Raw genomic sequence first — 23,790 nt, forward strand, 5'->3', positions numbered from 1 at the left:
ACCTAAGGCGGTGTCACCAGCGTAAGGGGCAATAACTCTGATATGTAACTATAGATATTACTTACAGTTCTGACATTTAAGTGTGGATATTAGCTACAATTCTTGCAAAGTAATACCCGCACGACTGTTAATCTATACTTCCAGCGCGAAGAATTAATTTGAAAATTAATCTGGCTGAAACTTGGCTTTGCTGTCTAACCCTGGCGACTGTTATTGAAAGGTTTTATGGTCATCCAATGGCGGCGAGAGCCTCGCGAGATGCCAGGGAGGTGGTTCGTGTGATTGCGTGTGAGGGTCGTCAGATGGCGCTGTAAACTTCATGTCATCACGTGCATGTGGTCGGTGGAGGATGGCGGCGGCGCAGGGATCGTGACGTACACCGGCCTTGGTGGGGAGGCAACTAAAACTCGCATTGCGTGAGATGAGTCACACACACACACGCACAAACACACACACAAGCCATCGAGCAGCAGAGAATAAAAACAGTATCCAGGTCGAAGAGAGGGTAAGCACTGTGGATTACCAACAAGATCTCTATTCGCTGTACTTTTGCTGTGGCTTCTGTTCTTTATTTCTTCCTAGTCCCAAATCAGTGACCAGGACTGGGCCCCCTTCACACCCTGTGCCCCCCTCTTCTCTTGGGCACGCTATTTTTCATCTGTTTACAAGGCTCGCTGTTCTCCTTTGATACTGTCCTTTTGTTTTATTTCCTTCCCTCCTTTATTCCTGGTGAAATAGTCTTCTACGGATTAGGAGTTGGCAAAATAGTCTACTGACATCTTGGAGGCTGGGAAAGTAGTCTACTGTCGCCGAAGAAGATGAAAAAGTAGTCTACTGCATCCTGGGAAACTAGCGAAATAACCCCGACTGGATATTGACTAACCTGAAGGTAGAGTCAGTATCTTGCTTCTTCCGAACGGATATGGAGCTGATCTTCTTCTGATCTTAGGACTGAGAGGTCAAAGGTCTTGTACGAGGTTCAGTTGAAACGAAGTCTCGGCTAACGAGGTAGCGGGCCCTCGTTACTAGAAGATTGAGATAAGACCTGGGCTCTCCCTCCCGCTGTAAATGACCCACAGCTTATCAAACGACATGTCATGTCATCACTCTGAACGCATCACCAGCGACAGGACATACTGTTCCGTGCCGTCTTCATTTCTGACATAACGACTGACATAACGACCCGTGCAGCGACGAACGAACACACCAACGAACCGTTTTGCCTGATCAGACCTGTGACATGGCTGTACGACTGTACAACTGTGACGTAATAGCAAGGAGCTTGATGGTTGGTTTTTCAATCTGCAAAGTCCAAAGGCTGCCTCTACATGTGATGCTGTCTGCTCATGGCAGCCACAGACTGCTGCCGCTGGGTCCCACTTTTTATTATAATTCCGCTGCTCTGATCACAGCTACCACTGCACGTAAACACCTTTCACCCATTCACCCTCCCTGTATCATGGTGTTACAGTAACAGCCCTTCATGTAGCACTTTTTCTTGGATCTTTACAGTTATTTTTTTAAAGGCAGTGGGGCAAGGAAACTGTTCTCGGCAGGTCAGGCAAAGCGCTTGCATCTACCTCCTCCCTCCACCTCCCCCTCACAGCACCCCCTGTCCCTGCGGACAGTTGTCCAAGTTTGTTTTGAATCCAGCGAAGCGTGCGATTCTTATTAAAATTCTCATTCCTTTCCTCATGCATCATAATTTTTTTCATTATTTCTTGAATTTTTGATGTCTTTTCTCGCTTTTTATATTATAGTAACAAATCTGTTGAGGGTAAAGGAAAGAACATCGAGCCCCTCTTCTTCACATGGTCGACAATCATGTTCTGCAAATCCTACAATCACGATCAAATAATCCAGACAGTCGTGATCAACAATCGTGATTGGCAGTCGTATTCGACAATCACTTAAATGCTGACAACTTTTTTTACAATCCTGTTTTGACAATCACGATCGACAAAGATGTCTGACACGAATTGATTGCTCACAATCGCTGTGTGAATGTTGACTTCCTGTAGTTCTGTGGTCCTGCAACAAAAAACGAATGACGAACTGTTGCGAGGGTTTTAATTTTGTTATGAAATCTCCCGCTGACGGCAGCAGCTCTACAAATAGAACGAACAAAAAGTGACAGACTGCTCCCAAGAGAGGAAAGCAGTTTAGAGAAAGTATTTCCCGGATATTACCACGTACGGGAGAGTGAGAGCGAGGAAATAGAAAGGAAAAGGGTGCTTGACGATCAGGCTTGCCTCGTCCACGAACAATCCCATCTTCATCACCAGCACTGCTGTCAACCATTCGTCTGCGTTTGTTTTGTGGGCGTCGCAGGGGAGTTGTTGGAGTCAGGAGCTGAAACAATAGTTAATTAATCGCCCACCAGACTAAACTCTGGAATGTTGTTTTTTAGTAAAGTGTAACGGCTGTTTACGGTCGCTGGGCCTTTGTCGTGGTGGCTGCAGCGGATGCCGTTTGCTCTACAGATGGAGCGCGAAAGGTTCCTGTACAGGCTGGTGAGAATTATTTCGCGCAAAAAATAAATCCCATTAGCAGTTAAGCAAGCGAAAGGGACTACATTGTATCAAATTGTATCATATTATGTCCTGAATGATTTGAGATTAGTTAGACTAGCTCTCCATCTCAAACTCTGGTGTGTCCTTTGCTATTTTAGTGGTTAGACAAGATGGACTCTCAAGCCTTGATGTTATTATCCTGGTTATCTCGTATTGTGTTTGTCTATTGTGCAGTATGTCAGTCCGCCCCGGTGCCATTTAAACCTTTCCTGATTCTTATCCAAAAACTCGGTATGGGCCCTTTAAGTCTGGGATGCTTGCGCCTGGTGCGTGGGTGCATGGGATTGTTAACCGGGAAGTGAATCAGCCGTTAGTGCATACACCCAACTGTATCTACTCCCTCACCAACACAAGCACCTCACTCATTTGCCGAAGCACAGAGAGCTTCGATTGCTCTCTTTTTCTCTCTCTTTTCATCGGCTGTGCCCCTTACTCGGGCTTGGCTAACCCCAAGGTAGAGTCGGTGGCCAACGCACGCATTCGCGGCACCCAGCGCCCGGCAGGTCTCACGTGCACCCGGCGAGACTTTGCTGCGAGAGCACGAGTCTGTTGAACACACCTTCAGGTGCATCAGCGGAGCGCAGGTATCTCCGGTTACAAGGATACGCGGTGTATAGAGGAGTTTGTGTCTGGACCCCCTCCACTCCCCATCCCACCCCAACCTACCCCCACAAACCCACCTACTCTCACTTCCAAAGTTTGGCGAGGCACTAACTCCAGCGGATTTTGCCGCCTCGTGGCTGTAGGCCGGTCTGTGGAGGTGTAAAGTGAACGAACACCGGCAAATCTCGAGACAGCATCTACGACAAAAGAGGAACACCGACCGTTAGGCACGGGACTATCATGAAGTCGTCATCTCCTATGGTGGGTATTACGATGATTTTTTTTTTTTTGTTTCTTTACCGAATATATTGTTTGAGAATTTTTGGTGTGTTGAGGGTGGGTGGGTGGTGGGTGTACCTTGAGTAAACTTGTTATATGTTAGACAACATTTCTTAGTCTGTCATCTAACGACATCGAAACCATTGACGACAGACACGTGTTGCTATGCCGGTTGTCTCCTAGTCTGAGAACACCTTTCATTTGCATCTCTGACTAAACAGATTTAGAATTCGATGTTTGTTGGGAACCAGCCATATACCTCATGAGTTTGGGTTCTGGAACTCGCTGCGTGGGCCGTAATCCGTTACTGACAGTTACAAGGCACTGGTTCTTGTGGACCACTTCATTTTTTTTCTCCCCCGCGATCCAGCAAACCAGCCAACCGGCGCGCCTTTAACGAGTTCGCTCGACTTAGGAAACAGGTGACGAGAATGTCTGCTCATTGAGTTCGGGTGTTTGTCTAGATCACTGGACTAATTAATGAGTTGATGACTGGAGATAACTCTGAAGAAGCCAAAGGCCCTTGACCTCATTTAGTTGCTTGTTGATGACCTTAGCATCTGGTTAACTCATCTACATACCTGAGAGAAAGATCAGTCACGGTAGACTGTCTACCTGCACAGGTAGGTGAAGAAGCCTGTGTTCATGGCGCTATGGCCACGTGACTTTTTACTACTACCTCAGGGAAATTACTCGCACATTTCGGGAGCAACAGATCAGAGCACTAAAAATTGTACATCCATCAATAACAACAATCAATACAAATGATTGTTGAAGTGCTAAAAAAAAATGCGACAAAGAAATTGTGTCTTTGAGAAACTTGTCACTAAAGTATCGTTATAACTTGTCGTTATGATGTGGCTTCCCATCACATCGTCAGACTCATCGTAATGACATCGCTTTTATTGTCTTTCCCACACTGATAGTTGATTGGTAGACAACAAGTTTCGTGAGGATTGTGCATATCAAAGGACACAATCCTCCTTTCCTACAGCCTAGCAAAGCCGAGAATGCATTTTTATCGCTGTGTTGTTCCTTGTTTTAATGAGCATCCATACTGTAAAAATTATTTCATGTGACTGGGATTATTGAGGATGAAATATTTTCCAGAAATATCGTGAAGGAAGAAATCGCATTACAATTATGCATGACTGTTAAAAAGTCCACAAATAAACTTGAAACACTATTGACAAGATATATAAACTCCTATGTCCAGTGTAAAATCCCTTCCTTAAGAAACTCATGAGTTAAACTCCTGTTAACTGTAAAATGTCTTGAAAATAGAAATGAGACTATTGTAAAAATAGCAGCTGAACATAAGAATGGTCTTCCCGACTCGTGATCTGTTTTTCTATTCCATTTCACAGGCAGCCAGTGTGAAGAAGTGCGGGCACCCGACTTCAGGATCAAACTGTGAGCAGCTGTTGAAGGTTGACGGAGGTTCAAGTGCAGTGTGTAGACGTCTGCAGCTGCCACAACTGCCAACAAGCAGACGGTCCAGCTGTGTCAAATCAATGAAGCATCAGCGACTCCCACGTCATCAGCCGGAATCCCACCATCACCATCATCAGCACCAGCACGTCTGCCGCAGCCCAGCCAGTCATCGGGTGGCCATTGGCTCCGGTCAAGTTCTTCCTGCCTTGAGATCGCCGACCAAAATGGCGGAAATACTAACGGTAATGACTGTATGTGTGACCCTAGTGTGTGCTTCCGGGGTCACAGCAGCTGTGATCCCACGCAGGTCAACAGACGGGAGAAGATACTCCGTAGCAACAGTAGATGCGATGGTTCAAGAAGCTTTAAAGGCACGAAGAGAACTTCGACAGAGCGAGAACAGCTTCGCCGAGCAAGTAAATAACTTTGGTGATAGACAAGAAAGTAACTCAAGTTTGATGCTGAAAAGAGAAGAAACGAACTCGAAAGCTTTTGAGCGAAAGGCTCGGTTCCAGGGCTGGAACAGACACGCTTGTGCTCCAACAGACAAACCAACGCACCACCTTCCATGCTGAACATCGACTTGGGTTCAAAAGCAACAGTTCTTCGAAGATGACGTCACACCAACCTGTCGTGTCGGCCGAAACACGCTCGCGAACTCATAGAAACTCGTCCAGTCGTCAAAAACGAGCCACCCAGGATGGCACGGACACGCACCCGAACGTGCTGACACCCGAGCAAGAGGACAGCCTGGGTACGTTGGTGGGGGAGGTGATGGCGTGCGAGCACATCCCGGGTCTGGCGCTGGGGATCTCTAAGGGAGGTAAGCGGCAGTCGGAGGGATACGGCGTGGCTGACATGGAGACAGGTCGCCCAGTGGACAGCAACACGCTCTTTGGGATCGGATCCAACACCAAGGCCTTCACCGCTGCCACCCTCTCGCAGCTCATGCTCACTGCGCCGACAGGAAAAAAGTGAGTGGTGCTCAGTGTGCCTGTGAATGGAGAGTGAGTGAGTGCTCAGTATGCCTGCTGAATGGAAAGTGAGTGGTGCTCAGTATGCCTGCTGAATGGAGAGTGAGTGGTGCTCAGTATGCCTGCTGAATGGAAAGAGTGAGAGACGCTTGGCATGTTAGAGTCTTCTAGAGAGTGAGTGATGCTTGGTATGTAAGTCTGCGAGAGAGGGAGTGGTACTCATTAATGACGATGGGAGAAGTGTGAATGGTGCTTGGAGTGCTAGTAGGAAAGGAGTAAGTGGTGCTCAGTGTCAGCAAAATTTTTCAGTTTATTTTCCATGTTATTTCCCCCTAAATTTTACCATCTTGTACTTAAAATATCGACACAGCCTGCTGAGTTCCTTATCCTTTCTATCAAAACAACACTAACTCCTGTACATAAAAATACATAAAAATCAAAATTGCAAATGCTTCCAGCTTTTGTGACTTCTGAACATGACTGAACATGAACCTGACCAGTCATGAACATAACTGAAACATTATTCGGCCCTGTAGGCCCCTGACTTCCGACTCACTCAGGTGATAGTGAGTAACGCAGTTACCGGCAATCCTTAAATTCCAGCGGGTGAGCAGTTTCTGCCAGACATCAAGAATGCACCAGATGACCTCATAACGCCTTTTCTAGCTCTGCTTTGCTTTTCGCTGCCGCAGAGTAATTATTGAAAATAATAAACTACCTTGCAGCATGTGCGCGCGCATTACATAACGATGCTGTAGTCTCGACACAGCATATAGTGCAGCGCCCCAGTGCACGGCAGAAATAAGGCAGACAGGGCGTAGTAATATGAATCAGGACTCTTCATTATTTCAGGTCATACTTCTCTTTGTTACATGGTCACACTTCTGCTTGTTACATGTTAAAAAAGGCGAAGGTGATTTTTCTCATTCTGGAGGCTGGAACTCTGTCAGACTATAAAGTGTTCTCACCTTTAAACACGATACTTTCAGTTCATGAAAAAAACAACTTTCTGAGAGACCCGCCAGCGCATCACTTTGCCCTCATCCTTATCTAAATTGTCGGTTGTTTAATAGAAGTGTTCTTTCTGATGAATGATTCTCAACTGTATCATTTCTGAACTAGCACTGTTGATTCCAAATATTTATCTAACTGATGGAGTTGACTGAGGCTTTGTGGGTTACACTAGTGCTGTGGGTGTGGGTGTTGATGCGGGTGTGGGTGTGAGTGTGGGTGGGTGTGTCTGCGTGCTATTTTGGCTTTATTGAATCAGCAGTAATCTTTCTTTCAAGGGAGGCCATAGAAAACTGCTCGTAGCTCATTGTCGTCAGTTATGTTCTTTTAACAGAGGATGCAACAGTCAGTCTATGTCGAGGCGCTGGAAGCTCAAAAATCATGAACAAAGAGCTTCTTATTGTCTGAAAGATTGAAAGGAGTTAAGACCACAAAGCCGCTCGAGTAGCCTCGAGATAAACTTTTAAAATTGAGGGAATTCTTTGTGGAATGCAAATAAAGAAACAATTCCCTTCGAGCAGTTGAGTCATCCAAACATCTTTCCTCCGTCGGTTAAGAGTTCATGTAAACCATCTCAAACCAAACTATTAGTCGTAACGGAATTTAACGTAGTTAGACTAAGCACAATTCGACAGACAGCAAATTGTAACTTAGACATTACAAAATTCACCTTAGCATGCAGGAGAGGACACAGTCACCAGAGTTGTCAGAATTCAACGTAGATGGCAATGAAAGACCCTGTTTGAATATGTCAGGATGAAGGGACCCTAGTCACCCTCGGTTGGTTATTGTCACCTGTAGCCAGTCTGAAGCAAAGGTAAATAAAGAAGAGTTTTTAGACCATAATATTAATGAACGACTCGTTGATCGCTATTACGATATTAAATCATTCAGCAGGAGAGGCCGATGCCCCTATTGTGACAGTGCGTGGGAGGCGCGTGCTCACCAGAGCAGGCGACTGTCACGTGACGAGAGGTTCTCAGTGTGTGCAGAGCTGCCTTCAGGCGCGTGCTGCTCGGCCAATCAGCTAAAGTGTAAAATGTCGTAAAAATGCCGGTTGGAGGTCGCTATCAAGTTTAACCTTTTCCCAGGTATTCCTTCGGGAATGCTTTGTACATTTTTTTTTTAATCGTGCACGTGCACATTCTCCTGAAGGCTCCTGCGTGCACGAAGAACTCCCACAAAGCTGTCTCAGAAGAGACGGAGGTAAGCAGAAAAGGTTAGCGGATTTCCCAGCAGTCTAGTGGCCGCAGGGGCAGGGAATCGTACGTGGTTCATCGTACTTGGAGACAGACATGTGGAAGGTGGAGCACAAAGCACCTCATTCATCAAGTTCTCATATTGTAGATGGGTGAGTGGGGGAAGTGTCACCAGTCACAAGAACGATGACCTTCTGGTCTTAAGTCCAGCAATGACTACTGTGCCTCCCCAGAGGAGAAATTGTCTCCCCTGAGCGTGGCTTATTCTGCAACGGGATGTGCGTTTGTGTGTGTGTCCTTGTGCGTGTGTGTTTGTGTTGTGCGTGTGTGTGTATTATTTGATGTTGTGTGTGTTTGTGGTGTGTATGAGAGTGTGTGTGTTTTTTCCTCGATCCCTTTTCACGAGACTTGCAAATGGTTTTCGATTACTGCATGCAGATTAACTCGCTTGCAACAACGATGTGAACAAATCAGCATTCCTCATCAACACTAGAATATTGAGATAAATTTTTCATGTTTCACAGACAGTTCACACTCGTACACAGACACATCTATCATTTTTCCATCAAAGACGTTATTATCTAGTTCAACCTTTATCTTGTTCATCAAGCAGACTAGCTTTAAAGGTTAAAATGTTGTCAGTGAAATTCTTACAGACCTACGTTTAAGGGAGGTTAGCAGTGATTTTAGTAAACAAACAACCGTTATGTCGAAATTTTTCGTGCTATCTAATTCAATATTCCCTTTGTTCGGACACCAGTAACGGCTACCAAATCTATCATGCAATGTTAAAAAAAAAAAACAGTTGAAAAAGTAGCTAGGACTCTATCTTCCGTGCTCTACACACAGTGAGCCACTCACAGCTCTGATCACAACCCGCCTCACCCTCTGCCTCAAGGCCGCTGGGTCATATGACCTTTACCCTCCAGCGAAAGCTGGTGATTATTTCAGCCTTGCTGCAGAGAACTTCACGGAGATGAGAACCAAAGTGTTATCTCTGCAGGTAATCCTCATTACAAGGAAAATATGTCTAAGGCATCCCCGTCCTCCCCTTCAGTTTAGCTTGGCAGATTTCCTCTCCCACCGGCAGAGCATCGTCAAGGGAAAAATGAGGACAAACACTGCTTCAGACGAGAAGCAAATTATCAGTCGGCGCGTGTTACTTTGCACAGAACACTGGCATGTTCCTCCACCCACCTACTTCACCTGCAACCACCCTACCCATCCCTCTCTCTCTCTGCTTCTCATCGCGAAACCTATTTCAGTTAGGTCCGGGTACAGAAACCGGGTAGCGATTAGGCTGTCCTGACCAGAGGAATGAAAGTATTCAAAGGTCTTCTTTTTTCTGTAGTGCAAACTTTGCAGTTTTTATTTCTGGAATGTTGCTCTGTCAAGTTCGTCCATTTTTCTTTCTCAGATGACGAGGAAGATGGAGGGAGGGGAAGAGTTGGAGGTGTTGTAGGTCGAGTTGATGTAAAAATTTGCCTGTGAGATCCGATGTACTGTTCAGTCTTGACCGACACATCGTGAAACAAATACATAAATCTAATGTTTGTTTATATCTTTTATCAAATATAATCCATTCATCAGTTTAACCCATATTGTCGTAGAAAAAATTACAGTAACTCTTATATTCAATATTCACTCTACGATATTCGCCATCATACCAAGAGAATGATATACACCGACATGCTCATAAATATATGAAGACAGAAGATGACAGCAATCATGCTAACAAACAGCCTCCAAGTCACAAACATGCGAGTGGTCAATGGCGGTGATTACAATCTGCCTGCACGGCAACCTGGTCTGGTGGTGGAAATACTGCGAATACGAGTAGAAACGGTTTTCTCTCTCATCTTTAAACATGAGATACCCAGACATCAAAATTGTCCGAGACGCCGCAGTTTTAGTGTAATTGGTATGCATTTCATTTCTACAGCCTGAGTACCACTCACTGGGTCGCCTGCGACTCCATGCAGCAGCTATGAAAGCCTGAGTAAGTCATAAAATGATAAATGTCAAAAAAGGTGTGGTGTGCCGCGGTTTCACGTGTTTTAGACGTAAAACTAGATATCACTTAGTCTTCTAGTAGAAATATACATATTTTATAACTAAAGTGACCCCACACATTGCTGATTCAATGTCAACTACTCAATTGTTGTTTTTGTTTTGTTTTATTTGATTTTGTTTTTGTTTTGTTGTTGTTGTTGTTTGTTGTTGTTGTTCTTTTGCCATACGTTAAATTAGCTCTGTAAGGTCTTTCCTCGCAGTTGACTAAACTAAAACAAAAGTTTCTGTCAATTTTGTCAAAGCCAGCCTTGCAAGATGAATTTAGTTCTCCACAAATTTCAGGAATTCAGAAATCTTCTGATAAACTCGTTCCAAGACCGCGAAAACAGGACGTTTCTACCTTAAGACATTGGATTGGCTGACTGTCGACTACACATTGTCAATTTTTTTTCTCATAAAGCCCTCTCGTGTATCTGTTGACATTTTGATATTATATACATCCCTTCAAGAACTTTGCTGTTTCTCTGATCACCGCATTCTCAGTAAAGACTTTGGTGCTCGTGCCTTCCCTATGTTGCCCCGAAGCTAAGGAATACCTTCTGTGTGATCTTGGTTACATTGACCTTACCAAACATTTCAACAATGCTTCAATAAGGTACCTGCTCACGACCCACGTTAGGCAGATTTTTGTTTTTTTTATTCAAAGCTTTTTTTATTGGCTTTCTGTGGAGCTTTTTTGATGATATTTGAGGACCCACAGCTTTTGCACCCGCGTGCACTCGTGTGTGCGTGTGTGTGTGTGCATTTTTGTATGAGTTGACCTGTTTGCGTGCGTGTGCTTTCTTGGATTTGTTGTTGGTTTTCTCATTGCTACTTACTTTTCGTTATTTTTATATTTGTCTTCTTTGTAAATCTTGGTGAACCTTTCTTTGGTCAGGTTGTAGAGTTCACATCATCCTCATCATCATCATCCTCATCATCATCATCGTTGTCGTCGTCATCATTATTTTTGTTCCATAGACTCTGATGTGCTTGACTGTACTACACAGGAAGGGGCAGTGCAAGCACGTGCAACCTGTTCTGTAATGTAATATAAAGTTGTATACTTCTCTGTGTACATCCACGCGTGGGAAGTCAGTGATGCGCGTCAGCTCTTCGTGAAGCTGCTTAAAAAAGAAAAGAAAAAAATTGTCGACTGATGAGCAAGGGGAGATAATATCTAATCTCGCGGGATTCTTCGTAGATGTTTGCATCTCCACTGAACTGCTGTAAACATGGCGCATTATCTGTAGCATGACCAAGCTCCAGAACCTCCTTCGTTCCTTCGTAAAAAAAAAAAAAACCAAGATGTCATCTTTCTCTCTTCTCTCAGTCTTTGTGTCTTTCTCTCTTTCTTCGTCCTCGTCTGTCTATCGTTTCTTCTGCCGTACCGACCTCCCAAGCTGTGCATCGGTCTGCCTTCGTGTCCCCACTCCTTTCGCTTGGTTTATACCTCCATTCCCCCATCTCTCATTCTAAAACATCAAATGCCTAGTCAAGGTCTACTGCTGGCTGCATACCAACTTTTTGTTTTCGTTGTCTACATTGAGGGGAGCAAGAGATCCCTGCCAGAATACTTACCCCATACATTTACTTTCTTTTCGCAAAGCTCATTGCCATTTATGATGACATTTTGTGACAGCTGTTTAATTGGAAAGTGTCTTAACTCCGGGCTTCATCTGATATCGTCGCTAGATAAGCAAACTCCGGCGATGACTCTACGGTATGAAATGTAGATAATTTCACAAATCCAACAACGCACATGCCTTCACCCTCGTCATGCGAATTACCTGATCTTGTTACTTCAAGGGTTATGCACCCTTTGAGCCGATAAGGTGCGTACCTTTGACTTATTAGTCTACAGACCTGCAAGTAGCAGAGCTTCATTATTTCCTCTAGTACCTCTCCAATACAAGTTGCTGTCAACATTTTCTTTGCCTGTCACGAGGTCACCAGGTCATGATAGAGAGATGAAGGATGAGAAAACATCGCCCGTCGGCTCCACAGAAACGATCCTTCAGCTCTTCTTGTGTTGAGCTGCCATTACCTTGCCTTGCAGACTATGTTTCCTGGCTCTGGCTTCACCCCGAGTGGCTGTATATTTATCTAGCGCCCATTGCTCTGACATCTTGAACAAGTGTTGAGGAAAGAGCGGAAATAAAACGAAGCAATCATTTTCTAAGGAGTGTGAAGGAGTGGAAATAAGAGATATAAACATAGTTCGGTAGGGTACACCTGTAGCTCGCTGGGACATCGTAGTCTTGCAACGCTTGAACACTGTGAACAAGCCAACCGTCCCTTTGCTTGAACAGATGTTGCAGTGAACACAGTGGGAGTGAGAAAAAATACTTTTAACCCCGGTACTAGCATTGTGTTTCTTCTGCTCAGTCGACGATAGCAGAAACAGAAACCTATACCACCACCACCACCACCACCACCACCACCACCACCACCAAAATTACAACACCAGCAACACAGTTATTTTTACAAGTATTACAAGGATTACCATTGCTACAGTAATCCACAATAATCTTTGCTTAGTCTTGTGTGTTATGAGGATTTAGAAATTTCGCAGATGTGAAAATAGCTGCAGCACGCATGCGCGAGAGCTGTACAGTTGTCTTCTACTTGACATTCCCCGGCGCCTCCTGTACGTGAAGAGTTCCTTGGTTTACCTTACCCAGGGCCGTGTATACATCTAAAACATGGCAGCATTTCAAATCTGGCAAATTTGTTTGTTTGTTTGTTTCTTTTTGTAAAGCTTTCTGTGCCAAGTCGTGAGTCGCTGAAAATATTTAGAGAAGAATGAGAAGTCCTAGCCCTCCCCTCTCTCTCCTCTATGGTGTAATTATTGGCAAGGAGGCAGTCATCTTGGGAGCAGCATGGGCCGTTACATCATGAGGGAGTGGAGGATATATGGAGATAGATGCAGGACGATGGAGGCATGGATGTGCCAGGTCTCTCACAATCACTTGATCGAGCTGTAAACAGGTTTTATGCTTCCTAGATATAGCACACTAAGGTCGATGACTGACGATAGTGCAACATGCAACCTCCTGTCGAGGAGGAGGAGATACAGTAGCTGAAGCAAGGATGTTGTTACTGATACAACTTAGGTGGGGTGTCGGGTGAGGAGGGGGAGGCAAGAGGCATTAAAATATGCAATACAACGGACACAAAGAAACATTTACTGCTTTAATCTGTTAATAACCACCTAAGCAATCCATCACTGCAGATAGTCAGTTTGGAGTAAAATTCTGGAGTAGTTTCCCTTTCCTCGCTGCTCACAACGTCGCCATCTTTGTCATGATTTTTCTGTGATGCCATCTTGACATTGTATGGCTACCCAGCTCGCCTTCAAAAAGTAATAAATTGGGAGATTACATGCACAAATGGTACGAACTAGTGACAGACCAACAAAACTAATGAAAGTCGGGATACAGAGTTAGCATGGATGTGTACAGGTGGACTGCTGTCTGCCAAGACCAGCTCTTAGCCTCTTGCGAAGTTCTCCGCTGTTCGTCTCGGCGAGCCTCAACAAAGAATGCGACTAAACCGGAAGCCTTGTACAAACAAGCCTCGTTTTAGTAGTTAATCTGAAATATGAATAACCCGGAAGCTTTGTATACAACTGCCTCGTTTTCGTAGTTAACTATTAAAAAAAAAAATCGTCTGCCAGCAGTCCAGTAATACAAATTCGTGGAGCTAGTAACAGCTGTTACAGATTATGTCAGGCGACAAACCTGATCGGACTGCTTGGAGGGAGTATAGAACTATGGGGACAATGGGAACAGAAAGCTAGTGACAGCCGGATTACAGCATGTGACACCGAACAACCATGACTGGGGCTGCCTGGAGGGCACGAGAAAAGCATGGTGTCAGTCGAAAGGAGACCAGCCAACATGGAACCGTGTTCCTCCCTGTGATCAGTCCCAGATCGAGTTCGCTGATCGATAGAGTGCTTCGGAAGTCGGCTACCTCTTGCGAAATGCGCCCAGAGAATGGAGGCAAGTGGGCTGTTCTGGTGGAATTGCAGGACGTATCCACACACACACATACATATGTGCAAATTAAGGGAAATTTGCTTTAATTTGCAGAAAAAAAGCTGCAAGGCTAGTCTTGAAAGACTCATCTCCAACGCAGCAGTTTCTACAGAATTTGAACTAAGACATGTTCCATTAGCTATCAATCTACCAAGACAAAATAATGTATATGTTGGCTGGTTGGTTGTTTCAGTTTTATGTCGTGTCAGCAACTAAGGCTATTTCACTGCCATCTATATCCATATATAAAAAGAAAAACAGACATTTTCAGTCTGATAATGCAAACTGTAAAACGGCAATTAATTTTTGGGGAAATTGTAATTGCTTAATAAGATACCGCAGATTACAAAATTTTATGCTTTCATGCTTTTATGCATACACTCTCTCTCTCTTTCACACACAAACATGCATTTACATGCGAGCTGACACTGGAAGAAAAAAAAAGGAGACAGGGCCAAGGGGCAGACAAACTTGCAGACGAGCAGATTAAGACCCGATGACCTCTTTTCTTGTTCTTTTTATCTTTCTATTTATTTCTTTCTTTTCTGTGCATTTAATAGTGCCGGGTTCCACCAAGCCTATTTCCTGCCACCGGGATCGGCTTATCTCCCATAATGCCTCTAGATAAATTGCAAAATTGCAAACTACTTTCGCGACAATGGAGGGATTGTCTCTCCTGAACGTGGCTGGTGCTGTAACGTGATCTGCTTAATAATTTCCACGCGCCGGCACGCGTTTTGTGTGCGTGTGTGTGTGTGTTCCTTGATCCCTTATCCCGAGACAGGAAAATGGTTCTTGCTTACTGCATTCAGATTAGCTCCCTTTGCAGGAGGGTTCGTACAAGTAAGCAATCTTATCAACAGTCTGAAGTTGCGACGGGCTTTCATGTTTTGGAGACAGTTCAAGTGTCTAAGTCTCTCAGCTTCAAAACATGACTGTTTCTCCCTCCCTCTCTCTTTCTTTCTTCCTTTCCTCTATCAATCTCTCTCCTCTCACTGCTGTCTCTGTCTGCCATTTTTACCCAGATGTGTGTACACAGTATGTATACAGTTTACCCAGGAAGCATATGGCTGGACTGCTCGATAAACAGTATGTATCATCGGTGGTGCTTTAGCTGTCCTAGTCATTACCAAAGCAAAGCGTGAAGGGCTTTCACTGGACGGTCATTTATCGTGGTGTTAACGCAGTGTTTACTCTCGGTTTAATGTTGGTGCCCAGTGACTATTTCTAACCCACCTGTGAACTTCTCTACATCAAGGAGAGAGAAAGAAAGAGAGTGTGTGGATCGTCAATGAAGATCAAAACCTGAAAAAAACTCAACAGTGAACAGCTTGTAAGTGTATTTTAATTGGTTGAGTCATTTAACGATGATAAAGGGGAGGTCCTGTTATGAAGGTGCAGCTGTCTGTCTGTATGTTATAATAAACAGTTGTCTGTCAGTCTCCATGTTATCATAAACAGCTTTTTGTCAGTCTGCCTATTATGAGCTCCATCCGTCACTCTCTACACGCGCTATCAACACACTTGTCTGTGCCTTTGCTCTATCTCAATTTGATGATTGTCTCTCCTTGTTTGCCAGCTGCTCCGCATACCTTCTTCATAAACTCCAAAACTCGGGTACTTAGGAAACGGGACCTAGCCACCCCTCTCCTTTTGTTTTCTACACTGGCTACCCATCCCTTCTCTCATCCAGTACAAACTGTCCATGCTGTTTTAATTTCTTTGCTGGCACATTCCTGATTATTTCTCTGAACTACTCCTCCCCTATATCCCAGCTAGACAACTCCACTCCTCATTTGATGACCGTCTGTTTTCTAACCCGCCAACAGAACAACCACACATTGTCACCAAGTTCTTATTTGCTGTTCGACAATCTATACTTTTTTTATGGACCTCTTCAAACTAAACTTCCTTTAAAAAGATCTTTGCTTTGCCGTTCCCAATGGTGTTAGTTCATCATGACTTTGCTCTTGTACGTGTTGGTCTCCGTACCGGAAGTACTCGGGCTGTCTGCGAGTTTGTAAGTTCTGTAACTCGCTCTTGTGCCTGTCATTAGATGGAGGTCGTCTCCACAGAGTGACATGGTGGTCTCTCATATACAGACAAATGGAAGGATGTTTTTGGGACTGTCTCCAGCGGGAGGACGCTGCATACTTTTTTTTGGAAGGGTGAGGGAAGCCGGATTGGGTCAGGCATTCATAGTACTGGTAGCTGAACTCTTGCCACACTTCCTCGATTCAGATGCGTGTAAATACAATAGGCAAGTGGACAAGTGGGCCAATCCCATGTGCACGGCCCACTCAGCTCGCACATTTATAATAGTATGCTACCCTACATAAGGCAGACTTGTTTATTTTCTGTGTTTTTGCGTGCATGTGTATATGCTGGTTCACGTGCGCGCGTGTGTGTATTCTATCATTTTCAGGTTCACATGGGATACGCCGCTAACAGAGATTCTGAAAGATTTTCAAATGCCAGACCACACACGCACCGCTTCCACCACGTTGACAGACGTCCTAAGCCACCAGACGGGGCTGGCGTCCGCTGACGTGGGATTCTTTGCTGGATTTCCGCTCAACATGACTACAAGCGACTTCGCGAGGTAATCACACTTCTCTGTCTCTGGACCTAAGCCCTGCGATATTCACAGTATTCACAAAGCCTGAGATGCATTCACTTTGCCTGATCAGTTTACGGATATGTTCTTTTGATTTATACAGAAGGAGAACTTAGCCGCATCATGAAGGTGCATTATGAAAAAGTAAACATTGTTGTAAATTGTGCGATTTTCTGTGAATTGAAATTGAAAAATGTGTAGATAGTTTAGTTTTGTCACTTTCCAAATCCTCAGCGAAATAAATATTCTCATTACAATTTGTTTTATTTATGTGAGAAAGTCGTCTGCGTTTCCTACCGGAAGTGTATCCCTATCGCGACAAGTGGCATTACTCCAACATGGTGTATGGTGTGCTTACCTCCCTGGTGTGCGAGACTGTGGCTGCAACAACGTGGACGAAGCTAGTACGTGACGTCATCTGTGACCCGCTTGGCATGAATAACACTGTCGTGACGTCAGATGCCCTGCAGTTAGACCACGTGGCGTTACCTTACATTCTGCGCATGACTGCTGATGACATGTTTGTGCAACAGGACCTCAGGTTATTCAAGTAAGTCATCTTATTCTTTCTCTCCTTCATACGTTCATTGAAAAACTTAGACTGGCAAACTGGATCCAGCTGGTTTCGCACTTTGCATGTCAAGAAAAGTAACATAAACCCTGGCCTTAATTTTAAAATAGCAATTATGAACCTTGAATGTGTCGAGACAAAATAATTTTGAGCAGTATGTAAATGAGACGCGCTGGTGAGCTCACACCCTCAAGATTGTTTTGTTTGTTTTATTTCAAGTCTTCATCCACTGGAGGCGACGGCGGCTCTGATGTCGTCTGCATCCGACATGACGCTTTGGATGGAACATTTGCTGCTAGCTCTCAACAACGCCTCAACGGCCACCCAGTTCGCAGTCAAAGACACGTTTGCAGACCGGGTACTCTTACCACCGGATTACAAGCGCTACCTGGACAGTGCCACTCAAGCGCCAGTCGAGTACATGGGTTTCAGCTTGGGGTGGATGTCAGTCAAGTACAGAAGTAAGTTTCTTTGACTGTAGAACTTAAAGTCCTCACATCTGAAAGCAAAAATAAAATATAACTAAAAAACAAAAACTGATGGTGACATACTTCTTCATTTGGGCACGGTAATCTAGTATGTCAAAACCGTTAACTCTTTGTGGACACATAAGGCTACAGGCCGTTCGACCCACCGTATTACAGCTATTAAAATCTGCATATTAATCGTAGTAAAATCACACACTTGATTTGTGAACGTAAGTTCCGGTTGATGAATCCTAACGAGGGTCGTTACTTAGCATTCCTTCATGACCAGTCTTTGTTTCGAACCAGATACCACGATCTACGAGCACCGAGGGGATTTCTTCGGCTATTCTTCCTCCGTGATAGTGGCCCCGGAGCACAACATGGCTGTCTTCATGGCCACTAACGGACCCAACTCCAACGCGGTCTTCCCGGCCCTGGCCCACCTCTCGCACTACGTTCTCGACGTCCTGCAAGGTCGTGACCCGTGGGTCAACGTTTCCATTTTGTGTCCAATGAAGAAGGGAGACGATGACTTGGACTCCCGTGTTGATGACAATGCTGATTACGACGCGTTGGATAAAAATGATGATTATGATGGCAGTGAGAATACTAAGAACATGAAACTGAAAGTAAGCTGAGCTCGTGGATCGGTGGAAAAAGTGAAATTATTTTAGCTACTTGTTTAGTTATGTTTGAGTTTGGATTTGGGTTGGTTGGTTAGTTGGCTAATCAAGTCCAGTTGGTCTGTCTGTCGGTTCATTTTTTTCGTTTACTGCTACATCAACTGTATTTACGTTTATGTATCCATTCATAGCTTCATGGCTTTTTCACATTGTTTACCTCTGCACGTGACTGTCGATTGCTGACGGCTAAACAAGGAAACATTCGTGTTCGGTTTATAGCAGGTACCCACATATCTCCTGCACAGTAATCACTTATTCTCAAAAACAGAGGAGGCAGACACCAAAAGGACCTGCTGGTAAATGGATGATTGCTGCACGCGTCACACGCTACCTCAGAATGGACATGTCTGCATGAGATCATCCAGTTTCCCGCAGGGGCAGACCATCATCCTTATTCTCTCCCTTTGAGACGTCAGGTCCAATTTTAGATTTTACTCAAAGCAATAGCACCTGCAGCCAGAGTGTGCAAGCCCCATTAGGGTAATTCTGAGAGGAAACTTATGTTCAAGAACTCTCTCATACTTGCAAGGGCCTACAGGATTCAGCAACAAGGACGCATCATAAAAAAATTTTCTGACTAGTCCTACTTGAGTGGAAAGACACTGGTTGCAGTCTAGAAAGCCAAGCAAGAGAACGTCAAGAAGTAAACACAATAATAACAATAACACAAGAATAATAACAATAACAACAACAAGAATATACAACAAGACTATTCCTTTTACGCAACAAAACTATTTGAAAAACAAAAGACCAAAGCTTTTTTTCATGAATATTCGTAGATCGCTTCTGTCATACATAAAAGATTAGGTCCCCGAATGCTGTCCGAAAAAAACAAAAAGAGGGAATTTTCTGTGTTTGAAAGAAAGTTCAAAACCTCTCGCATGCCAGTTCCGCAATCATCACATCCCAGAATGAAACAAACATACCAAATATACTGGTTAACTTGTATCAACGTGTCTGTTTATTTCATTAATTTGTGTATCTTGGATTAAGTCCAAAATGGGTTTCGTTTAATGACAATCCTCACAGTTCCCTTTCCCCTTCCCCGTTACTGGATGCCTTTGTTGTTTTGTTTGTTTGGGTTTTGTTTTGTTTTTTTTTTTTTTTTTTTTTTTTTTTTGTTTGTTTGTTTGTTTTTGGCTTAGAATAATAATGCAGGAAAAATGTTCAGATGAAATACTTTGTGACTGGAGTAGACAGTTTTCTTTATTTTTAACAGGGGGTTAAACAGCTAGCGATGAAGATGATGATGATGATGATGATGATGATGAAAACTTTACGCTTGGTTTTCTTTTCTTTCAATCGGTCCATTTTCACATCCATAGTCTTTTTCTTTTAACAGAAATTCCTGCGACCTGTGGAAGACTACCTGGGGACCTACGGACACGGGTTGCTAGGCAATCTACACATCACTCGCCAAGAGAAGCGCGGCACACTTCGCATGGAGCTGGGACGCCATCTGGTAGCGGATCTTATTCCCACGGACCAGGAATCGGTTTTGTCAGCTGTCACCCGCGGACCACTCGCCGACACTAAAGAATGGGAAAAAGCCAGACCACTTGTGTTCATCATGGCGAGAAAAGGGAAAGCGACTGCGAGTAGCAGACATGATACCAGCGTCGATGGACAGGCAGACGTAATAGAGAAAGAAAACCGTGAGGGCAACAGGTCGCTAGCAGGCAGCATCGCTATATCAGATAAACGGTCTTTCACCGAGGTTCATTTGGCCTGGGGTATTGAGGTCTACGTGTTCAAGAGAGGCATCCTATTTGAAACAGCTTTGACTAAACAGGAGTCTGTAACGACTATGCAGGATGTGGAGGGGATAGATGAACCAATGACTAGCACGGTGACGATAGATGAACCAATGACTAGCACGGTGACGATAGATGAACCAATGACTAGCACGGTGACGATAGATGAACCAATGACTAGCACGGTGACGATAGATGAACCAATGACTAGCACGGCGATGACAGATGAACCACTGACTAGCACGGCGATGACAGATGAACCACTGACTAGCACGGCGGCGATGTTTGAAAACACTTCACTCTCCGCTGCCGCCATTTCTAGAGACGCCAGTAACGGATCGTCATATAACACCGTTAAAGCTCTTATAGTTATCACTTTTTTGTTTTTGGCAACATCCGTCTTGTGACACGTGTTAAGTTAAATTCAGACTTATGTGGACTTCAACTGCTCATTCATCTGCCAGGCACGAAATCTGAATGATGTTGCTGGCAGATGACCTTTTCCCCCTCCTCTCCACTCTACACACACACAATTTCACATGAACTGTTTTTAGTGTAAGAGCAGAATTCCTGGCATTGTGGGTGATCTTTGCTGTCGCGTGATTTTTTTTCTCTCTATTGAAGAACAAGAAAAGTAGAGCGCGGAACTCGATACCTACATCAGCAAAATACTTTGTTTACGTCACAGTGTCACACGTCCATCCAGATACCAGGCGACACGATGGAGGGCTTCCTTGCTTGCCATTCCTCAGTCTAATAGTTACCTTCGATCCAAACGGAAGTCGTTTCGAATTTCCGGTTAGCAGTTTTGCTTTGCATTGATGCGCGATAATAGCTTTGTGTACTAGACGCCTGTGGCTTTCTGCGTCAAAGCTTCTTGCAAATGTAGCTGTGGGGTGAGGTTCTGAATCCTTTGAATACAACAGAACTTGTGTACAGTCGCAAACTGTGTTTAGCTAAAGTGCTTGTCGGGAGCCCGGGGGGAAAACGAGACATTCCTGCGACACTCAGTCCTGTAACCTTTGCTGAAGTTTTGTCGCATAACTTCAATCTTTTCTCGAAAATGTGCCACACCTGGTCAGTATAGTTTTGTTTGCTAGTTGAAATTTTGTTATATATTCATTGCTCACAGTATCCGTGTCACCAGATTCTGACGGCTTTATTTGCTGATTATTCCACTTTTGGAATGGTGACGAGGAAAGGGACTGTACCCTCTACCGAAACATTTTGACCTCATCTCGTTTTTTTGTCTCCCTGTAGCCGAGCAGCTTTATTGCAAGTTAAATATGGTAATTTTAACAACGCGGTTTCCTCCTTCCTTCTCTCTTTCAAATAAAAGGAAGAATATTTTAAACCAAGTATTAAGAAGGGGCAGTAGATGGTATAGATAAGGAGACAACTAGCTGCAGTGTGTCTCAATACAGGCTGACGAAAAGGTTTTATTCCCCGAGAAAAGATACTGATATTTACAGAGAAGTGACTACCTTTGGAAAAGATCTGTCTTCTGCTGTTAATAATTTTTGTTGTTCTTCTCCCAACGTTTCATTAGAGTTAAATGTATAGGGAGTGTATAGCCACTGGAAGTAAAGCAAAGGTGTCCAAACCCCTAAGGTTCGCACAGACCCCCAACCAAGTCGACCCAGCTGTGTTCGCGAGTATCTGACTTTGTTAAGGGCTGTAGAAGGTGAAAGCGAACTGGCACCGCCCTCACAAAAGCTCACCCCGAGAATAGCCTTTAACACATCTCCTTTCTACTATCAAAAGGTTATTTTTGAAAGGTTACGGGATGACCTTCACTTTTATTTATTTATTTATTTTTACTGCTCAAAATTGGTTTCATGGCTCTTCTTCTTAACCTTCCCCTACCCTTCAACTTTTGAGCCAGTTTCCTTCTTGTTCAGGACTTAAAAACTGAATATGTATAATTAATTGGGGTTTTTTTTTCATTTTAGCACAATGTTGATATTTTTTACAGAACATTCAAGGCTTTGTGAAAAGGCCGCAAGGTGTGTAAACAAAAAACCGGACGTGTCCAAAAATGTTGACAGATTTAGACGAGTAATTATAAAGTGTTGACAGTTAAAAGATTACTTATTATAAAGTGTCAACCAATGAAGACTAGTAATTATAAAGTGTTAACAGATGAAGGTTATGAGGTATAAAATGTTGGCAGTTTAGGGTTACTTATTATAAAGTTTCGAGAGGCGAAGGCCAGTATTATAAAGTGTTGAAAGATGGAGTCTGGCTAAGAGCATTGACAGGTGGAGGTGCATCGACAAATGGAAGTTGGTATTGACAGAGGCTGGCAATTATGTGGACACACGGTGGGTAGTATAGTACAGGGCAGAGAACATCCGGCCCACGATCCATAAAAGGCGGAACTAAAAGTTCAGTAAATCTAGACGCTTTGTAAATACCATTTAGAGACATATACTTTACAGACTCTAAGCATTTGTTTCACTATGCTTTTGCTAATTTAAGTGAGAAAAAAAATTACACCTTCAATAACTTTAAGTATGTGGGAATTCCAGTTTTTGTTTACGATCTGAAGCACCGAGATGTTGCTCGGCAACCATTGTTGCAGAGATTAGGTGCAACTGTATGAAAAAAAAAAACCCAGCTAAAGACATGCATAATAATGAAAAAGGAAAAGCACAGTAAGGGTAGGGCATGTTTCTCTCTCAACTACGATAAAGATGAAGACAACATCGGAAGGGTGCATGTCGCAAACATGTGAACCCACTGTGGCGAAACTACAGCTTCGCCAAATATAGCAGGATGATTGTAAAGTTGATAGTTTTATATGATGTTATGAATATCAAAATGTCCATTGGAGAACAAAAGGTTCCCCAGCCCTGGTACAGAAAGTCGACTGATGGAGGTTGATTAATCTAGACATGAGAAAGATGTTAATAATTTATTATCTCTATGGGCATGACAAATGCCGGAAGCTGAGTATGTGAAATGAACAAATTATTCACTCCAGTGTTTCATCTACATTTCTATAAGCACTATATGTCATCGTCTCCAGCTAATGGATCCCTACAGTTCTTGATTCTTACTATTGTTATGAAGCAGGCCTTATTATGCACTAAGTAATTTTTAAGTATGAAATTAAGTTATGAAGTACTATAACTTTACTATGCAAGCTATTTTAAAATAATCTATTTTTAAACTATTTTAGTTAATATTTTATTACGTTAACATTAATATTTTGCATGTTATGACAAATAGCAGAATCAGCAGGTTACAGCTAAAAGTGTATATTGTTTTGTAGCAACAAGTTATGTTACGAGTTCTTAAATTTATTATGAATTTACCATGGCTGTGATTCCTGTTTGCAGAGTTGCTCACTAATGAAAATTTTTGTTTATGTTAAGTTTTGACTTCTAAAGGCTTTGCTGTTGTGGATGTCGTGTGACAAAGATGAATGATGATGATTGATGATTGATGATGGAGGAGGAAGAGTGCATTTACCCGTATGAAGGGAACTCAACGCGCTGTGCACAAAAGAATGCAAACGAACCGAC

General features: G+C 43.6%; 1 protein-coding gene across 3 annotated transcripts; it reads left to right on the plus strand.

Moving 5' to 3' along the window:
* Positions 1-2,344: 2,344 nt before the first annotated feature.
* LOC112560245 lies at positions 2,345-23,639 on the plus strand. Of its 3 annotated transcripts, XM_025231936.1 has the most exons (8): positions 2,767-3,437; positions 4,823-5,863; positions 16,594-16,770; positions 17,066-17,335; positions 17,576-17,817; positions 18,130-18,452; positions 19,849-20,335; positions 20,366-23,639. In XM_025231936.1, exons 2-8 carry the CDS (start codon positions 5,502-5,504, stop codon positions 20,665-20,667), a joined length of 2,163 nt encoding a protein of 720 aa, XP_025087721.1. In that variant the 5' UTR covers positions 2,767-3,437; positions 4,823-5,501; the 3' UTR covers positions 20,668-23,639. The 3 variants fall into 3 exon arrangements, with proteins under 3 accessions (XP_025087720.1, XP_025087721.1, XP_025087719.1); XM_025231935.1 differs by lacking the exon at positions 2,767-3,437 and adding an exon at positions 2,345-2,513 and having other exon boundaries at positions 19,849-23,639; XM_025231934.1 differs by having other exon boundaries at positions 19,849-23,639.
* Positions 23,640-23,790: the final 151 nt, after the last annotated feature.

Source organism: Pomacea canaliculata, linkage group LG3, assembly GCF_003073045.1.
Source record: "Pomacea canaliculata isolate SZHN2017 linkage group LG3, ASM307304v1, whole genome shotgun sequence".
Lineage (NCBI taxonomy): Eukaryota > Metazoa > Mollusca > Gastropoda > Architaenioglossa > Ampullariidae > Pomacea > Pomacea canaliculata.